The sequence below is a fragment of the Pan troglodytes genome, chromosome 15, assembly GCF_028858775.2.
Source record: "Pan troglodytes isolate AG18354 chromosome 15, NHGRI_mPanTro3-v2.0_pri, whole genome shotgun sequence".
NCBI classification, from domain to species: domain Eukaryota; kingdom Metazoa; phylum Chordata; class Mammalia; order Primates; family Hominidae; genus Pan; species Pan troglodytes.
Window position 1 is genome coordinate 91,655,706 of NC_072413.2, and position 18,906 is coordinate 91,674,611.

General features: G+C 38.2%; 1 protein-coding gene across 20 annotated transcripts in view; it reads left to right on the top strand.

The window, feature by feature from the left end:
- UNC79 (unc-79 homolog, NALCN channel complex subunit) overlaps positions 1–18,906 on the top strand; it is a 374,208-nt gene that overhangs the window by 313,603 nt on the left and 41,699 nt on the right. For all 20 annotated transcript variants that reach the window (XM_063793093.1, XM_054666247.2, XM_054666242.2 and 17 more), the window contains 5 exons: positions 6,659–6,771; positions 6,857–6,942; positions 8,127–8,300; positions 12,088–12,156; positions 15,459–15,569. In XM_063793093.1, coding sequence (XP_063649163.1) covers positions 6,659–6,771; positions 6,857–6,942; positions 8,127–8,300; positions 12,088–12,156; positions 15,459–15,569 — 553 coding nt within the window. The remainder of the gene's footprint in view (positions 1–6,658; positions 6,772–6,856; positions 6,943–8,126; positions 8,301–12,087; positions 12,157–15,458; positions 15,570–18,906) is intronic.

The following is an 18,906-nucleotide window of genomic DNA, read 5'->3' on the forward strand; positions in this document are numbered from 1 at the left end:
ATGTGAATAAAATATTTGCACAAATTTATAATTGTAAACTGTGCTAAGTGCTATGAAGAAAAAGTACAGAGAGACTTATATAACAGTAATTCATTCAACAAGTATTTATGGAGTGACTACTAGTTATTGAGGTTATAGTAACTATAACAAAACATCAAATCCTGGCTCTCACGGAACTTACATTCTACTTGAGGAGGGAGAAAATAAGCAAATTAACCAACAGGAAAACTGACTATGTAATTTGATATCATTTAGTGCTAAATGCAAGAAAATGAATCTAGCAAGTCTGGGAGATAGAGAGTGCCCGGAGCTAGTGTTTTAGATATAATGGTCAAGGACAGCATTTTTGAGGAGGTAATATTTGAACAAAACATGAATAAAGTGAGAGAGTGATCCATGCAGTAATTTATAGAAATAACATTCCAGGCAGAGGGAGCAGCAAATACAAAGTCTCTAAGTCAGGAAAATGCCTCATATATTTGGAAAACAGACTAATGTGGCTGGAGCAGGTTGAGTATGAAAAAGAGTGGGAGGAGATGAGAGGGAAGAGGCAGTGTGAGCCAGGCCAAGTAGAGCCCTGCAGGTCATTTTAAGGATGCAGCAGGGAGTCATTGGAGTGAGGAGCAATGTGCTTTAACCTGCTGCATTAGTCCACTTTCACACTGCTGATAATGACATGCCTGAGACTGGGTAATTTATAAAAGAAAGTGGTTTAATTGACTCACAGTTCCACATGGCTGGGGAGGCCTCACAATCATGGTGGAAGACGAAGGAAGAACAAAGGGACGTCTTACATGGCAGCCAGCAAAGAGAGCGCTTGTGCAGGGGAACTCCCATTTATAAAACCATCAGATCTCGTGAGACTTATTCACTACCACAAGGACAGTATGGGGAAAACCACCCCTATGATTCAGTTATCTCCCACTGGGCCCCTCCCACAACATGTGGGAATTATGGGAGCTACAATTCAAAATGCGATTTGGGTGGAGACACAGGCAAACCATATTACCTGCTTTGAAGGATCACTGCCTAGTTACTGATCAAGGGGCATGAAGTTTTAGTCAAGCCAGATGAATGAGCTCTGAAGATCTGCTGTACGGTGTTGCATCTACAGTCAACAGTAATGTATTGTACACGAACATTTGTTAAGAGGATAGTTCTCATGTTAAGTGTTCTTACACAATAAAATAAATATTTTTAAGGAAAAAAAATTTTGAGGACCCCTCTGGCTTCTCTGTTGAAAATAGGTTATGGGGAAGGGGTAAAAATGGAAGCAGGGAACCAGTTTGGAGACCATGTTAGCGGTGCAGGTGAGAGGTTAGTGGTTTGGTCTAAAGTGGTGAGAGGCAGCCACATTAAGGATATATTTAGGAAATATTTTGAAGTAGAGCCAACAGAATTTGCTGATAGATTGGATGTTGGGTGTGAGAGAAAGAGAGGAGGCAAGAATGACTCCTAGGTTTTGGTTTAAACAACTGGGTGGGCGGGTGTGGCATTTGCTGATATGCGCAAGCCTGGATGAGAGCTGATGGTGTGAGTGGCTGTAACGGATGGTCCCAGTCTGGTCTTGGTAGTGGTAGAGGAGGGGAGAATGAGGGGAGGGCTTCCCTTAAGAAGTGATGTTTAAACTAAGATCTGAAAAACTGAGTTTAAGCTAATTATGCACATAGTTATGGAAAGAGCATGGTAAAAACAGTGTGTAGGAGGAACTATGAAAAAGCCAACATAACCACAGCACAGAGATGCAAGCACTTGCTGAGTTTGACTTACCAGATTGTGTATGACTTATAAACCACATTAAATATTTTGGACTTCCTTCTAGCAGCAGTGGGAAGACAGTGAAGGATTTGTAAGCAGCAAGGTGTGTGTGTGCGTGCGTGTGTATAGCATGTAGAAAGGCTACTTTGACTGCAGTGGGGAGAAAGAACCAGAAGAGGGCAGGAACGGATGCTGTGTGTGACTTTGGCCACATTGATCTCTCTGCCTTAGCTTCCTCATCTGTGAAAGAGAGATACTAATATATGCCTTCTTGTGTCTCAGGGGTATTTTCTGTGGACCCAAATGATAGAGTGTATATGATAGCATAATTGTAGCAGGTCCTACAAACATAAGATGATATTATTGTTGACATTGCATTTCTATAATTTATTTTAGGGATGTTTGCTTTTCTTTCTTATGTTCTATTCGATGAATGGCTTTTTAAAAAACTTATTTTCTTAACATTTTTTATGAAAGATTTTAAACATACTGCAAAGTTGAAAGAATTATACAGTGAACTCTCATATACCTATCACCTAGATTTTAAAACAAATATTTTATTTTCTTTATCATGCATCCAACCATCTATCTATCCATCAATTCATTTTTTTTGGATGTATTTCAGAGTAAATTTCAGATATTAGAATATATTTTCCCCTACATACTTCAGCAAAGTTAGCATTAACTCAGTTCAATTTTTGTATACAGTTGTTTCTTTTTTCCTCCAGCTTTATTGAGGTATAATTGAGAAATAAAAATTATATATATTTAAGATATAAATTTGATCTTTTGATAGATGTGTACATTGTGAAATGATTACCACAATCAAGCTAATTAACATATCACCTCACATAGTTATCTTTTTATTTTTTGGTGAAAACATTTGAAATCTACTCTCTCAGCAAATTTCAAGTATACGATACATTGTTGTTAACTATACTCACCATATTGTACATTGACGATGGTTGTTTCTTTTGTAAAATTTACATACAAGGAAGTGCACAAATCTTAAGTGTTTATTCCTTGAGTTTTGTCAAATGCATATGACTGTGTAACCCCAACCCCTGTAAAGATAGAGAACATTACCATTATTCCCAGAAAGTTCTCTCGTGCACGTTTCCAGCTAATCTCTACCCCCATAGAGGCAAACACTGTTGTGATATTTTTCCACATGGGTTGATTTTGCCCATTCTAGACTTCATGTCAATGGAATCCTACTGTATGCACTCTTTTGTGTCCAACTTCTGTTACTCAGCATGATGTTTTTGAGATTTATCCATGTTGCTGCTTTTTTATCAGGAGTTTGTTTCTTTTTCAAGGCTGAATTGTATCCCATAATTTGCTTTTTTATTTTCTTATTGAAGGACTTCTAGGTTTTTTCAGTTGGGGGGTATAAAAAAATAGATCTATTGTGAACATTCTTATAAAAGCCCTTTTTAAAACAAATGTTTTTATTTCTCTTGGGTAAAATACCTAGGGATGATATTGTTGGGTTACAGGATAGGTATATGTTTAATTTTATCAGAAACTACTGGAACTTCTCTTAAAGTGGTTATGCCACTTTATATTACCAATCATCAATGTATTCTGGTTGTTTCATATTCTTGCCCAACTTTGGCATTGTTGGTCTTTTTAATTTTGGTCATTCTGGTGGATGTATAATGGGTATTTCATTATAGTTTTAACTTGCATTTCTCTATGACATTTTTTCAACTGCTCATTGACCCATTGCGTATATTCTTTTGAGAAGTGTCTGGTGAAATCTTTTGAATATTTTAATTGGGTTGTTGTCTTTTTATTGCTGAGTTGTAAGACTTTATATATACTGAATACTAGTCCTTTGTTAAGTATGTTTTGAGAATATTTTCACCCAGTCTGGGGCATGCCTATTTCTTTTCTTAGTGGTATCTTTTGCTGAGAAGTGTTTAATTTAGGTGAATTCTAATGCATTAAAACAAAACATTACAATTATTGCTTCTTGTTATTTGTCTAAGAAACCTTTGTTTACTTCCAAGTCATGCAGATATTCTCTAATGTTTTCTTATAAAGGCTTTATGGTTTTCATATGTATATTTGGCATTTATAAAACCCATCTCAAATTAATTTTTATGTATGGTATGAGGCAGCAGTAGGAGTTCATTTTTATCTATGTGGATATTCAGTTTTTCAGCACAGTTAAAAAAGATATTTTCTTTTCTTATTGGATCACTGTGGTGCCTATTATGCTTAGAAACCATGGAAGAGTGGATCTATTTCTGGGCTCTCTATTCTGTTCCATTGATCTATATATTAATTCTTAAGTTTGCACCACACTGTCTTGATTATAGTACCTTCATAGTAAGTAGTTAAGTGTTAAAGTCAGGTAGCATGAGTCCTCCAAATTTAGTTATCTTTTTCAAGATTGGTTTGGATCTCTAGATTCTTTACATTTTCATATAAATTTTGGAATAAGCTTGTCATTCTTATCAAAAAAGTCTGCTGGACTTGTATTGAAAGAACAAATCAATTTGGGGGTAACTGACAGCATGAAAATATTGAATCTTCCAATTCATGAACATGGTATATATCTCATTTTCATGAGATCTTTAATTTCTCTCAGCAATGTTTTTTAGTTTTCAGTGTAGAGGTCTTGCCATTTTTGTTAAATTTATTCTCAAGAATTTTATATTTTTTATACTAATGTAAATGGAATTTTAAAAAATTTCAACTTTTTGTTGCTGATATCTAAATAACAATTGATTTTTGCATATTAGCATGTATTCTAGCTAAATTCACTTATTAGTTCTAGTAGTTGCTTTGTAGATCTCTTAGGATTTGATTTTGTATGGAAAAATCATCTGTAAATAGCAAGAGTTTTACTACTTCCTTTCTGATCTTTATGCCTTTTGTTTCTTTTGTTTTTTTTGAAACAGAGTTTCGCTCTTGTTGCCCAGGCTGGAATGCAGTGGTGCAATCTCGGCTCACAGCAACCTCTGCCTCCTGGGTTTAAAGGATTCTCCTGCCTCAGGCTCCCGAGTAGCTGGGATTATAGCATGCACCACCATACCTGGCTAATTTTGTATTTTTTTTTTTTTTTTTTTTTTTTAGTAGAGGCCATGGTTTCTCTATGTTGGTCAGGCTGGTCTGGAACTCCTGACCTCAGGTGATCTGCCCACCTCAGCCTCCCAAAGTGCTGGGATTACAGGCGTGAGCCACCGCACCCCGCCTTTTGTTTCTTTTTATTGCCTTATTGCAATGGCTAGGACTGCCAGTGTAATCATAGAGATGGGAGAGTCGGCACCCTTTTCTTGTTTCCTCTCTTACAGGGAAAGTATTCAATATTTACTATTAATCGCAGTAGCTATAGGTTTTTTAATAGATGCCATTTAGCAAATTGAGGTATTTCCAGTTTGAGGGTTTTTGTTGTTGTTGCTGTTGCTGTTGTTGAGGCAGGGTCTTGCTCTATCACCAAGGCTGGAGTGCAGTGGCACCATCTTGGCAGTCTCAACCTCCCTGGCTCAAGTGATCCTCCCACCTCAGCCTCCTGAGTAGCTGGGACTACAGGTGTGTGCCACCATGCCCAGCTAGTTTTTTGTATTTTTTGTAGAAATGAGGGGGGTTTGCCCTGTTTCCCAGGCTGGTCTCCAACTCTTAGGCTCATGCAGTCTTCCTGCCTTGGCCTCCCAAAATGCTGGGATTACAGGCGATAGTCACTGCGCCTGGCCCAGTCTGAGTTTTTGTCATGATGTGTGTTGACTTTTGTGAGATGTATTTTCTGCATCTATTGAGATATAAGCTTTTTGTCTGTTATTTCTTAATATATTGAATTATACTGGCTGATTTTTGAGTATTAAACTATTGTTATACTCTTGGAATAAACTCTACTTGGTCATGACCCTACTTAGTCTTTTAATCTATAGCTGGATTCAGTGGCCATGACGACTATGGGTCTGTCTGTCCTCTTCCCATTTCTTTTCTGTTTCCTTCTTTTTTAAAATTTATTTTGATAATGGCTTTATTAATTTTAGTTTTAGGGCTATGCTGGCTGCATCAAACAAATTGGGAAGGGTTCTCTCCTTCTCTATTTTCTGAAGTTATTGTAAGTTCGGCGTTATTTTTTCCTGAAGAATATTTTTGACCTAAAACTTTGAACCAGCATTTCAGGGTAGATGTGGCACAATGAGGTAATAATTGGCATAATTAGGTAAGCAGTACTTCTTACTCTTTATCTATTTACGTTCTTTGATTTTCTCTTTTTTCCTTCTGGTAACTAACCCGCTAACTACGTCAAGAAGCATCCTTTCTGGTACCTTGGTCTAAGGGGCAGGGCCTCATAAATTTGGCCCTACTTTTGATGTGCAGAGGTGCACATGAAGGGTGAAGGTCAAACTGCACCTGTCAAAGTCCAGCCTTTTTACAAGTGTCAGCTCAGATGCCCAAAGAAAACTTCCCAGATCTCCTAATGAGAATGAACATCTCCCTCACTGCATATATATATATATATATATATATATATATATGAATTTTTTTTTCCTCAGAGCAACTCTGTCTTAGCCAGTGACACTTTCCTGGGAGGATTTTCCTGGTAATCCTCATCCAGGGCTCCAGTCTTGACTGTCATTCTGTGAGCATGTGACCTTTGTATGTGACCTCTTCTCTCAGGATCTCATAACCTTCCTGAGTCCATTGTGGGACCTGGAATACGTCTGAGACTACACTGGCATTTCATGGTTCTCTCTTTCTAAAAACTTCTTGTTAACAGGGATTAGGTTTGAGTAGAATATTTCATTTCACTGATGAACATGACAGTGAGCTATCCCATAAGAGGCATGGTGTGCAAATGTCTGAACTCTAAGTAAATATCTGAACACCTGCTCAGTGGCCCATGACTTCGTGTCTTTTCTCCCCTGTTCAACTCCAGCATGATGGTTCCCGGCAATGCGGCGGGGGTGGCCAAGCAGTTCCTGCGCTGCATCTTCCATCAGTTGGCCCCCAACGGCATCTTCCCGCAGCTGTTCCAAAGCACGATCAAAGGTAATTCATCCTCTGAGAATCCAGGCACCACAAATTTGCCTCATCCCAGACACCCAAACACTAAATCTGATCGTTGACTTTCCAGATGGGACTTTTTTACGGACCTTAGCCTCGTCTCTGATGGACTTCAATGAGCTGAGCTCCATCGCAGCTCTCAGTCAGCTCCTAGAGGTGGGTTTCCTTTAGTGACACCCTAAGCCCCAGCCGAAACTCTAAGCCCCAGCACAACTGTGGGCTGTGTTTCTTTGAGTCACACCATAGGGTACTGCTGAGGAAGGATTTCAATGTTATTTAATTTAAAAATGAAATCTAAAATTTTAAAATTAAAAAATATATATTAAATTTAAAGCTAAGGGCTGAGTGCAGTGGCTCATGCCTATAATCCCAGCACTTTGGGAGACCGAGGCAGGAGGATTGCTCGAGGCCAGGAGTTCAAGACTAGCCTGTGCAACATAGCAAGACCCCCATCTCTACAAAATAAAAATAAAAGAAATTAGCTGGCATGGTGACACATGCCTGTAGTCCCAGCTACTCAGGAGACTGAGGGGGAAGGATCACTTGAACTCAGGAGTTGGGGGCTGCAGTGAGCTGTGATGGCTACATTACACTCCAAGTTGTAATGGCTACACTACACTCCAATGGCTACATTACACTCGCAACAGAGCGAGACCCCCAACTCAAAAGAAAAATAATAGAAAATGCTAAAATTTAAATAATTTAAATTTTAAAAATTAACATAATTTAAATTTTAAAAAGTTAATTAAGAAATAGAATTGCATAGAATAGTGTCAGTTGGACATTGCGGCTTTGCGTGGATTTACTCTTCATTGAAAACTTCTCCATATCCTCAGCTAAGTCGTGACCTTGCTTCCACAGAACAACTTGGTTTTCCAAGGGCAGAGTGGTGGGTGGAGCTATGGGCGTTGGATCAAGAGACTTGGGTTCAAGTCTAAGCGCTGCTGCAGGTCAGCTCTTGGGGTTTGCTTGCGGGAGATGCTCACTGCTAGAAAAAAAGCTGCAGCTCCTGTAACTCTATGCTCAGTCTTTGTGCTGGGGATTATTTACAGTGAGCATGATTCATTGTTTTCTTAGCACCTAACCACACCAATTGTAGACCCTTGGAAGCTGTTTCCTATTTCTTGCTCACATTTCACCTCTCACCAATTTTCCCCCTTAAGTTTGTCTGAACGATTTTCTCGGTATCCCTCCAGTCTATCACAGGGATTGGCCCATGTAGTAGGCACTGAACACGTTTATAGCCTGAAGATGTGACTTTTAAACTGACATTCACCAAATAGCGCTATACATTCCTGTGCTGTTTCAGCAGTTGATTGCCTATGCTTTTGTGTTTTTAGGGTCTAAATAACAAAAAGAATTTACCAGCAGGGGGTGCTATGATTCGCTGTTTGGAAAACATAGCAACCTTCATGGAAGCTTTGCCTATGGATTCTCCTAGTAGCCTCTGGACCACAATTAGCAACCAGTTTCAGACATTTTTTGCCAAGCTGCCTTGTGTTTTACCCCTGAAGGTAAGCTGAGCCGAAGATTTCATTTTCAGTTAATTTCTTACCATTTTCAGACCGTTTATTTACAAGCAGCAGAGTCTTGGGTGATTTAATGTATCGCAAAGGATAATGAGGAAACTCCGTCAGCCATGGAGTGAGGATGCTTATTTGGGTTGTTCTGTCTTCTCTTAGAGAATGACAGGAATGTGGAGCGAGCATTTTGCTCACTGACTATGAATATGCATGTTTCCAGTTGATTTGAAAAAACAAAAAAAAAAACAAAAAAACAGCCAGGAAGACATGAGTAGACTGTGTTTTTCTGGCAATTTTTCTCCCGTAGATATTAAATAAGTAAGTAAATAGTTTTGTCCAAAAGCAGCTCAGACATATAATGTAAAGTTTCCATTTTAGAGAATTATCTAAAGGGAAGTAATTGCTGTGTTTGTGAATGATGATGTTTCTGCTTGACTGTTACCCCCTGCACCATACCATCTCCCAAGAATACACACACAATTACCTACCTGGAAATCTGGTGGCCCAAGGATCATTGACAACATGAGCTCAGTACATGCAAATAAGAAGCCAATACTGTTAAAGCTGGAAGAAACCTATAAAGATCGTCCCTTCCAATGCCTCTGTTTTCTAAATGAATTCTGCAAATTCAGAGAGATGGTATAGCTTCTGGAAACAACACAGTGGTGGCAATGTGAGGGTTAGAACTGAGGTTTTCTGACTCACAGTCCAGTGCTCATTTCACTAGCAGACTCTTCTTGCCCTTCTGCAGCAGGGGTGAGTTGAAGGCATTCATGTCTCTAGAGTAGGGGGCAGAGTGGTGGCTGGCAGTGGTGTTGCTGGCTTTGAACCTGACCTGCTCCATGAGGTTTTTTGTGCTTTCTCTATGCAGATTACAGAAGCATTTAATTGGCAACAAAATGAATCAGGCAGGGCATAGCGGCTCATGCCTGTAATCCCAACACTTTGAGAGGCAGAGGTAGGAGGATCGCTTGAACCCAGGAGTTTGAGACCAGTCTGGGGAGCATGGCGAGACCTTGTCTCTACGAAAGATTAAAAAAAAAAAATAGGCTAGGCAATATAGTGAGACTCTGTCTCTTAAAAAAAATTAGCTGGGCAAGGTGGCATGCACCTGTAGTCCCAGCTACTTGGGAGGCTGAGGTGTGCTCATTGTTTGAGCCCAGGAGGTTGAGGCTGCAGTGAGCCATGATCGCACCACTGCACTCTAGCCTGGATGACAGAGAGAGACTCTGTCTCAAAAATAAATAAACAAATAGAAAGTATTTTAAAAATTAGCCAGGCGTGATGGCATGTACCTGTTGTCCCAGCTACTTGGGAGGCTGAGGTGGGAAGATTGCTTGAGCCTGGGAAGTCGAGGTTGTAATGAGCCATATTTGTGCCACTGCACTCCAGCCTGGGCAACAGAGTGAGATCTTGTTTCAAAAATATAAGATAAAATAAAAATAAAGTGCATTCCCCATAGACAGAAAAACAAAAGGATCAGGTTACCTATTAGTAGCTCCACTTCTGAAATGAGTATTATGTAACATAAGATACTTGATAAAGATCAACAACCTATGCTAATACATTTTTCCAAATGGGCAGATACTACTATTAGGTCTGTAAGGGATAATGCAGGGACCCTTAGCTCAGCGTGTGCTGCTTTGAGCTTGGAGTTACTGTAAGAAGCAGGAGTATAGAGGAGGGATCTTTACCACCTCTTATATTCTATGATCCTCGTTTGCCCACAGATGTGGAGTAGCTGAATAAATCCAAGCAAGAAGGGTTAGTACTTTGAAACTGTGTATGTGTATAGCTACTGTACATCAACACACAGGAAATTGAGTGCACAAATTTTAAGCACGTGGAACCTCCTAGGACCCAAGAACTAATCAGGGCTTCACTGCTAAATTGCCGCACAGGCTAAGAGAAGGGATGGGATGAGGTATGGCAAAATTTTTTTTTTTTTTTTTTTTTTTTGAGACAGAGTCTCGCTCTGTCACCCAGGCTGGAGTGCAGTGGCACAATCTCGGCTCACTGCAAGCTCCACCTCCTGGGTTCACGCCATTCTCCTGCCTCAGCTTCCCGAGTAGCTTGGACTACAGGCGCCCACCACCATGCCCAGCTAATTTTTTTGTATTTTTAGTAGAGACGGGGTTTCACCATGTTAGCCAGGATGGTCTCAATCTCCTGACCTTGTGGTCCTCCTGCCTCGGCCTCCCAAAGTGCTAGGATTACAGGCGTGAGCCAACGCGCCCCGCCGAGGTATGGCAAATTTAAATGCCTGTGTGCCGATGTGACTGTCAGAAGATTTAACTTGGGCACAGAAGAGTGGCAAGTGTTGCCAGCTGTAAACAAGTGGCGTGCCTAATTTGTGACAATCAGCCTGCCCATAGGGACCCTGCCTACAGGGTTAATAAAGGAGAAAAGATAATAAGGAGAATTGAGACCCTTAGGAACTAGAACGTGCCAGTCCTTCTACGAGGTCAGTGGCTACCCACGCCTGCCAATTGTTGTTCTGTGGGAGCGCAGGCCTCTGGTTGTCTGTCTTCCTTTTTTTCCCAAGAGAACATTTTCTGGTTTTTAAATCACTATGGGGGCCTGATGAGCAGCCAGTTTTCAGCCTCTGGTTTAAAGTAATGTAAATGTCACATCAACTCCGATGAGTGTCGAGCAGATTAAATAGAACCAGTGGTTCCCTTAGAAGGCACTTGTGAAATACTTTCAAAATCTGTGTAAGAATTTCCCCCACTAGGGCAGATCTGGGCACTGCCCCTGATCATCTTCTGCCTATGTTTTTAATCTCTGGGGAAAACAGTAAGCCACTGAAACCTTCTATAGTTTGTTTTCATCAGTTTATAGAAGCAGATCTCAAACGTCAGTGTGCATCACTGTCCCTGAAGGACTTGCTAAAACACAACTTACTGAGCCTGATTTGGGAGTTTCTGATTCAGCAGGGGTGGGGCTTGAGGATTTGCATTCTGGCACATTTCTAGCTGCTGGTTCCGGGATTCCACTTTGAAAACTCCTGCTTATTTTTTACTATCTTGAGGAAGTTAATGTAGATACACAGCTGCAGAAATTTAACTATAGCCTGCTATTGTGATCTATTTACCATATCATTGTTTATTCTTGCTGTAACGTTTACCCCCAGTCCTAGTAAACTCAATTTAAAAAGTACATTTTGATGTGGAATCTTGTCAATATAGAACTTGAATGGATAGGTAAGGCATGATTTTGTCTTGTAGAAATTTTACTGCATTTTCTCAGGTTTTTGTCGTGTTGCTTCATAGCAGAGAAAGGGCAGATGAAACTGGTTCTTATGTGGATTCATGGTTTTTTTAAAAATAGATCTAAGTAGTTTTTTTCCCTAAAAAGTCCTTTCACAAATTGGTGCATCTCTTTAGAATTAGATACATTTAATATCTACCCAACAAATTTCTGTTCATTGTCTGTCCATCTATTCATCCATCCATTCATCCATCCATCCACCCATCCATCCACCATGTCTCTATTCAACTGTCTATCTCATTAATTTTTAGGGCTATATCTTTGAAAAATACTTTAGGAGCTGTGTTTAATTATTTAATTGTTTACCATTGTATAATTGTTTAATTAAGATTGTTTTAACCTGAGAATGACTTTTTTCAACAAGGATATTATGGCATGGGAATCTGTTGAGATGCAGTCATATTTCAGATTTTCCTTTTGCTAAACTAAATGCTTTCAGAACATATTTGAAGCAAAAGTTATATTAAGGTGGAAACTAATTTTTACTTTTTTTCGTATTTATTCACAGTGTTCTTTAGATTCCAGTTTAAGAATTATGATTTGCCTCTTGAAGATCCCTTCTACCAATGCTACAAGGGTATGTATGTTTCAGAAAAACATAACCAATTGGTTAGTCGGTTATTTTTTAACCTAATGAGATAGGCTTGTAGCAATACTGAAGACATACTGAATGCTTCCCTTTCAGCCTCCTTCTTTTTCTTCATGCTAGGTCAGTGCCTTGTATAAAGAACTCTATCTAATACATCACAATGTCATGGTTTATAACTGGTCCTGCTAACCCTGGGCCATGCCCCCCAATCCATTCCCCATACTACTAACTAGGCGATCCTTCTAAACAGGATCTTATTGTGTTGGTTCTTTGCTTTAAAATCTCTGATAACTTCTCATTTCTGTCAGGATGATGTCCAGATTCCTTAATGTGGTATCTAAGATGTTACTTCATAACTCTCCAGCCCACCTTTCCAATTTAATCTTTGGCTCTATGTCTCATTCATCCCTTCCTCCTATGCACTTTCAGAATCAGCGTTATCATCATCATCATCGAAACAACAACCACTGTTTGTTATCATATGGCAGACATTATGCTTAATGCTTCAGATATATAATCTTATTTAATTTCATACTTCCTTGCCTTTGCTTAGGCCATTTCCTTTGCCTGAAATGCTTTATGCCCTTGCTGGTGTGGTGAACTCCTTCTTATTCTTCAAGGTCCCATTTAATGAAAAAACATATTCATTTATCTGTAGTAACTTTTTCCTGTATCAGCTTCCATGGTATTTGATAGAGCTCTCTATAGTAGCACTTACATTGCCCTGAAGTGGTTCCAATGAGACCACAAGCTTCAAGAAGTTCTGCACTGTGTCTCATTCACTTTTGTATTCCAAGCTGTATTTCTGCACTGCATTCGATGCAGTGGTACAATAGTTTGCATTGCTATAGCTTGTAATTACCATTTAATATACCAACAATGTACGTATTCTGCAACTATTTAACTTGACTGTGCTTTCATAGACTCATGGTTTATGCTAGAAAGTTACAAAGAGATCATTGGTTCAATCCACTCATTTACAGACGAGGAAACAGGCTCAGAGAGATGGATTGTCTTGGCCAAGATCACATAGCTGGTTAGTAGAAGATTTGTGACTTGAACATAGGTCTTTTGGGTCCATATTGCCCCATCACTATGCTGCTCTTCTAGATATAAGAGCAAGTTTCCATATAGGCTTGAATTCAGGCTTCTCTTTTTGACCAATAAGGATACATTATGTGCAACATGAGACATTCCTATTCCTTTCATCTATTGACAATGTTTCAAGACAATAGCATACATACATATATATATATATATATATATGTTCATTTTATTTTATTTTATTTTATTTTGAGACAGAGTCTCGCTCTGTCACCCAGGCTGGAGTGCAGTGATGCCAACTTGGCTCACTGCAGCCTCCGGCTCCCAGGTTCAAGCAATTCTCCCTGCCTCAGCCTCCCAAGTAGCTGGGACTACAGGCATGCACCATACACCTGGCTAATTTTTGTATTTTTAGTAGAGATGAGGTTTCACCATGTTGGCCAGGCTGGTCTCGAACTCCTGACCTCAAGTGATCCACCTGCCTCGGCCTCCCAAAGTGCTGGGATTACAGGCATGTGCCACTGCGCCCAACCTCAAGGCAATAGCATTTATATGGAGCAAAGAATAATGAATCATTAGTACTAAGTCTGTGAGTTTCTTTAAGATTTTCTATATGGAAAGCACCACATGGATTTCTGTGGGGGAATACAAATAAGTAAAAAACAGAATTCCTATCTTTAGGGGCAACTAACACAAAGTGCATTCATTTTCATATCGATTAGAAAAAAGAACCTCAAATATGCTCATGTCCTTTAATTTAGTCATTTTTTTTCTGGGAATCTATTCAAGGAAGAAAATGCAAATGCTAATTTCATGTAAAATATATTTATTGGGTTGTTATTTATAGTAAAATGTGACTTTGTGGCCATTAAAATGGATGATTATGAAGAATTAAATGGCACTGAGAATTTCTGATATTGTATTAAGTTAATAAAAAATAAAACATAGGATTGTACATGTGTAATATTTCCACTATGTATCAAAATATAATCACAAGGTGGTGGGACTATGGATGACTTTTACTTCTTCCTCATGTGTCCTTTCCTACATACCTTGAGTTTGACATTGAACATGTATGACTTTTGAAAACCAGACAGTGAGCACTATAGAGATTGAGAAGTATTGGAACTCATGGCATGCAAGTGTTTTGGAGTCCAGTTAAAATCCTATCTTCTCTGCAGAGCAATTCTACCTCTGGAAAATTGCCCTGGAACTTGGCTTTGAATTCTACCTGATACCTTTATGGTCTTAGGCAAATTGCTTGTCTACTTAACTGCCTAAGCTGCAGAGCAGGAATGGATACTAAAGCTTCAGAAGGTTAATAATGAAGATCATAGCTAACACTGATGGAGAGCTTACTGGTGCCAAGTGCTTTACGTATATTATCTCTTTTAATTCTCATAACTTGCACCCTAATGAGGTGGAAGCCATTATTATCCCCCTTTTACAGAGGAGAAAACCAAGTTCCAGAGAGATTAAATCACTTATTCAAGGTCACAGTGAGCTAGAGTGTGAAAACCCTTGTGTCAGAATTTAGTGCTTGTGTCATTACCTATATTATAACACACTGTCTCCCAGGATAGTTATGAGAAATTTGAGTAAGATAAACTATATGAAATCATCCATCTAACTCTGTCTGACACTCAGTAGGTACTCAACAAATGTTTCTAAATGACTTAAGAAAGCATATGGAACTAAAACTGATCCTTCATGGGTAGGATTCAGGGGGAGAAACCGAAACAGACTCTGCCTTCCTGATTAACATTGGCAGGAGGCTGGGTTGTGATGAATTTTATCTAAGCTATAGTACTTTAGTACTTACACGTAAGGGTGGTTTGCACTACTTAACCCAGAAGACAGGCTTCCAGATCTGAATATGATGAACTCATAAATACTTAAATGTTCTGAAAATAAAGTGGAAGATCCCACTGCAAACCCCACACTCTTGATTGCTTAGGGTGGACACGAAGACAGGGTTGTAGTAAGGAAGGTTTGTAAATGATGCCATATGGAAAAATGATTGCCTTTTTGAGCAGTGAAATGATTTGGTCCTGCTCTTTGAGCCCTTGACTGAAGGTGCAGTTCTGTTTTTATTAGACCAATGGGGTTGCTACAGGAGCCACTGGGCAACAGATTTTTCAATTAAAAAAAAGTGATTCCATTAGTTAAAGTATCATAAGATTTTAATACTTTTTTTAAATGAAGTAATCAGCAATTGACTTTATTTGGCCCCAATCTCATTGCAGAGTTTGTTGGAACCGTTTTCAAAACTGCTCAGCTTTGTAATTCAGAATGCCATCTTCACTCTGGCCTACCTGGTGGAGCTGTGTGGCTTATGTTACCGAGCTTTCACTAAGGTAAGCAAGCTTCCATATGTGTGTTCCTGTGAAACTGAAAACTGGCAGAAATATATTCTTTTGAATCAGTGTCAAGTCCCTTTTAGCTCAGTTGCTTCCATATAGTTAAAAATGAGTAATTCTACTGAGGTCTAATAAATACCATGGTAAGGAAACACTTTAAACACACACACACACACACAAACACACACACAATGTCTAAAATATGCACATATGCAGATTCAGAGAACTGAGGGTCATGTGGTTAGAACAGAAGTGGTATTTTTAATGAAAAGAGCTAATGGTTGACATGACCTCTTAAGGTCGTTTTCAAGTTCATCATCCCATGATTAGTGGGGCAAGGCATCTGTACATATCATTTTTATACCCAAAGTAGAAAAATATCAGCTGTCATTTGTAAAAGCCTTTGAAGAGCTCCTTAATTCTCATCATTTGTCTGTCTCTCCAGGTCTGGGTTCTTGGCCTCTGAGATTGGAATCTCATCTTTTGTCATCTTGCCTTAATAATGGTTTCTCTATTGCATTATCTGTAGCACCCCTGGCCCACTACTGAGAAAGTGGAAAAGTACTGCTGGCCCAGTGGCAGTAGCAGCCTTGTTGGAGCTGGTAGATGCTGTCCTAATGGAAAAGCAGAAGGCAGGGCAAATTGGGAGCATTTCTGTCCTTAAGAACAATGTGCAAATGTTACCCTTTCAATTTCCTAATTTTCCAAGCTTGTTTTCAATGGGTCTCTGTTTCTGTTGTTCTCTCTTGAACATTCAGAATGTCTCTTATTCATGTTGTCCATTTCTATAAGCCCTTTATTTTCCTCATAAAAATATAATTTTATACTAAGGCTTTCATTCTATTTAAAGCATTCTTGTCCCCTTTCTTACCAACTTGGGTCCATTCTGTCATGTTAAATGTTCCATGGTAATCTTTGTTTTTCTGATTAGAAACTATTTATTACCCTGCCTGGAGCAATATGTTTTCTAACTACCACGATGGTCAGCATTTTTTTCTTCTTTTAGAACCTTCTTGAAAGATAACTTCTTCTTCTTTTTCACTTAAAAAAGTAGATCTATAAGACACAGCACCAAAAAGATTTTCTATTTCTAGAAACCATTTGATTTCTTCATTGTGTTTATGTTTAATTTGTTTAAATTATACCTTTTTTGGGGGAAGAATCATAATAAGTTTATATTTTCTATGTTGTACACTATAGATATTGATTACAGGGGACCTTCTAGCATTTGGATTCAAGATATTATTGGTTTTCAATTCAAAATATTCATTACACAGGATATCTCCTCATAATCCCTCATAACTTTAGTGGCCTTTTACTTCCCATTATCATCTACCGTTTCTCATTCTAATACAAGATGATGATTACTTGTAGAAAGCTTCAGTTGATGGTGTTCCTACCTTCCTCACAGATAATGAGAAACTATAAGAAATCGTTTAAAAATAGCAGTAGCTAATTGAGCTGTCTCCCTTATATAATCAAAAGAAAAGGCACAGAAAGGTAAGAACTTTGGAGACTTCACTTTCTAGCAAACTGGTAGTCTAGATACCCTGAAAACCACCCCACTTAAAATACTAGGAACCCTGGATGAAATGTAATAAAGGTGATTTTTAATGTAGAGCTAATTTTATAGAATGAAAGGGGCAAAAATGAAGCGGGATTGAGAATCAGAGTGGTAAGCATATAAGTAGCCCTGTGGTGGGGCTGTTGCTTGTCTTGGTAACTTAGTGGCTAGAGTTTTAAAGCCCATACAAAGAAAGGAGATGAAGTCTTGGGATTATCCAGGCAGGGAGTTTGATCTGAGTTATCCCTAGCAAAAGGTCAGAACCCTTGAAAGGCTATTCACTTGGTAAAAGGGTGGTTTGGAAAGAATACATTCTTATATAGAGGTGACAAAGAATGGTATCTGTCTCAGTTTGGGAACTGGGAGAAAGATTTATAGTCTCCCTTGAAAATTAGTAAACATGGGCCTATCTTGGATCAGGGTTAGAGTTTGAATTTATAATATCTGCATGCTCTTGGAACTCCCAAGTTGAACAGTCAAATAACATTAGTGCTTAGTAAGTAATAACCTTGGAATATCTGGCAGAAGCAAGATCAAAACAAGCCTCAACCCTCTCTGGAGGAATATGTCTCCAACCTAGGCCCAGCAGGATTCCTATAGTTAAAATCCTAATGAACATGAGCTCATAATCTAAAATTACAAAGCAAATGAAGATACAACCCACCTTGTGATAGATTAGGAAAGTCAACAAGTAGCAAGATCATTTCCCACAAGAACTTTCAATATTAAAACTATGTGATAAAGACTATAAATGATATACATATCATTAAAAATGACAATATATAAGTGACTATACTTTAAATGATATGCATATGAAGAATGTATATATAAATATTATAAAATATAATAAAAATATAAATCTAAATGACTATACTTTAAATGATAAGCATATGAAAAATAAATAAAATAATATGATAATAGATTTAGTCATTTCAAAAAAAAAAAAAGAAAATGAACCAGACAGATTTAAACAAAGTAGAAATTCTAGAAATGAAAAACAATCACTGACATAAAAAACTTAATGGATAGATTAAATAGTAAATTAGACACAGCCAAAGAGAGAATTGGTGAAATGGAAAACAGATGAGAAGAAATTACTTAGAATTCAGAAGAGAGAGATAAAGAGATGAATATAAAGAGAAATTCTAACAGATATCTAATAAATATTTCAGATAAGGAAAATAGGCTTTTTATCAATTCTAGAGTTGATGAAAATATTTAATTTTCTGATTCAGGAAACACAATGAGCCCTAAAAGTATTATAAATAAACTAAAGTTTTACCTGCTCATGTGATAATGTACATGAGTAGGTATAACTTGTCAAAACAGTCAAGACAAAGAAAATATTTTCAGAAAAACCAAGGGAAAAGACACTCTGAAGACAGACAATACACTTCTCAACAGCACAATAGAAGCCAGAAGACAATTGAAAAAAAGTATTTAAAATGATAAGAAAAAAGAACTATCTACCTGGAATTCTCTACCAGCTAAGCTATCCTTCAAGAGTGAAGGATAAATCAATATTCTATCAGGAAAATAAGAAGGCTTCTAATAGATTCTTACTGAAACAACTACTAAAAGATGTAAGAAGGAAAGTGAACCAAGAAGGAAGGAGTGAAATGTGTGAAGGAATGATGCTCAAAGAAATTGGTACAGTGTGAAAATCTAAGTGACCATTGATAATACAAAGAGTAATAATAATAATGTTAGTCAGATGGGCATAAAAACAAAATGACAATAAAATACTAGAAAATAGTACTCTGTAAGGGG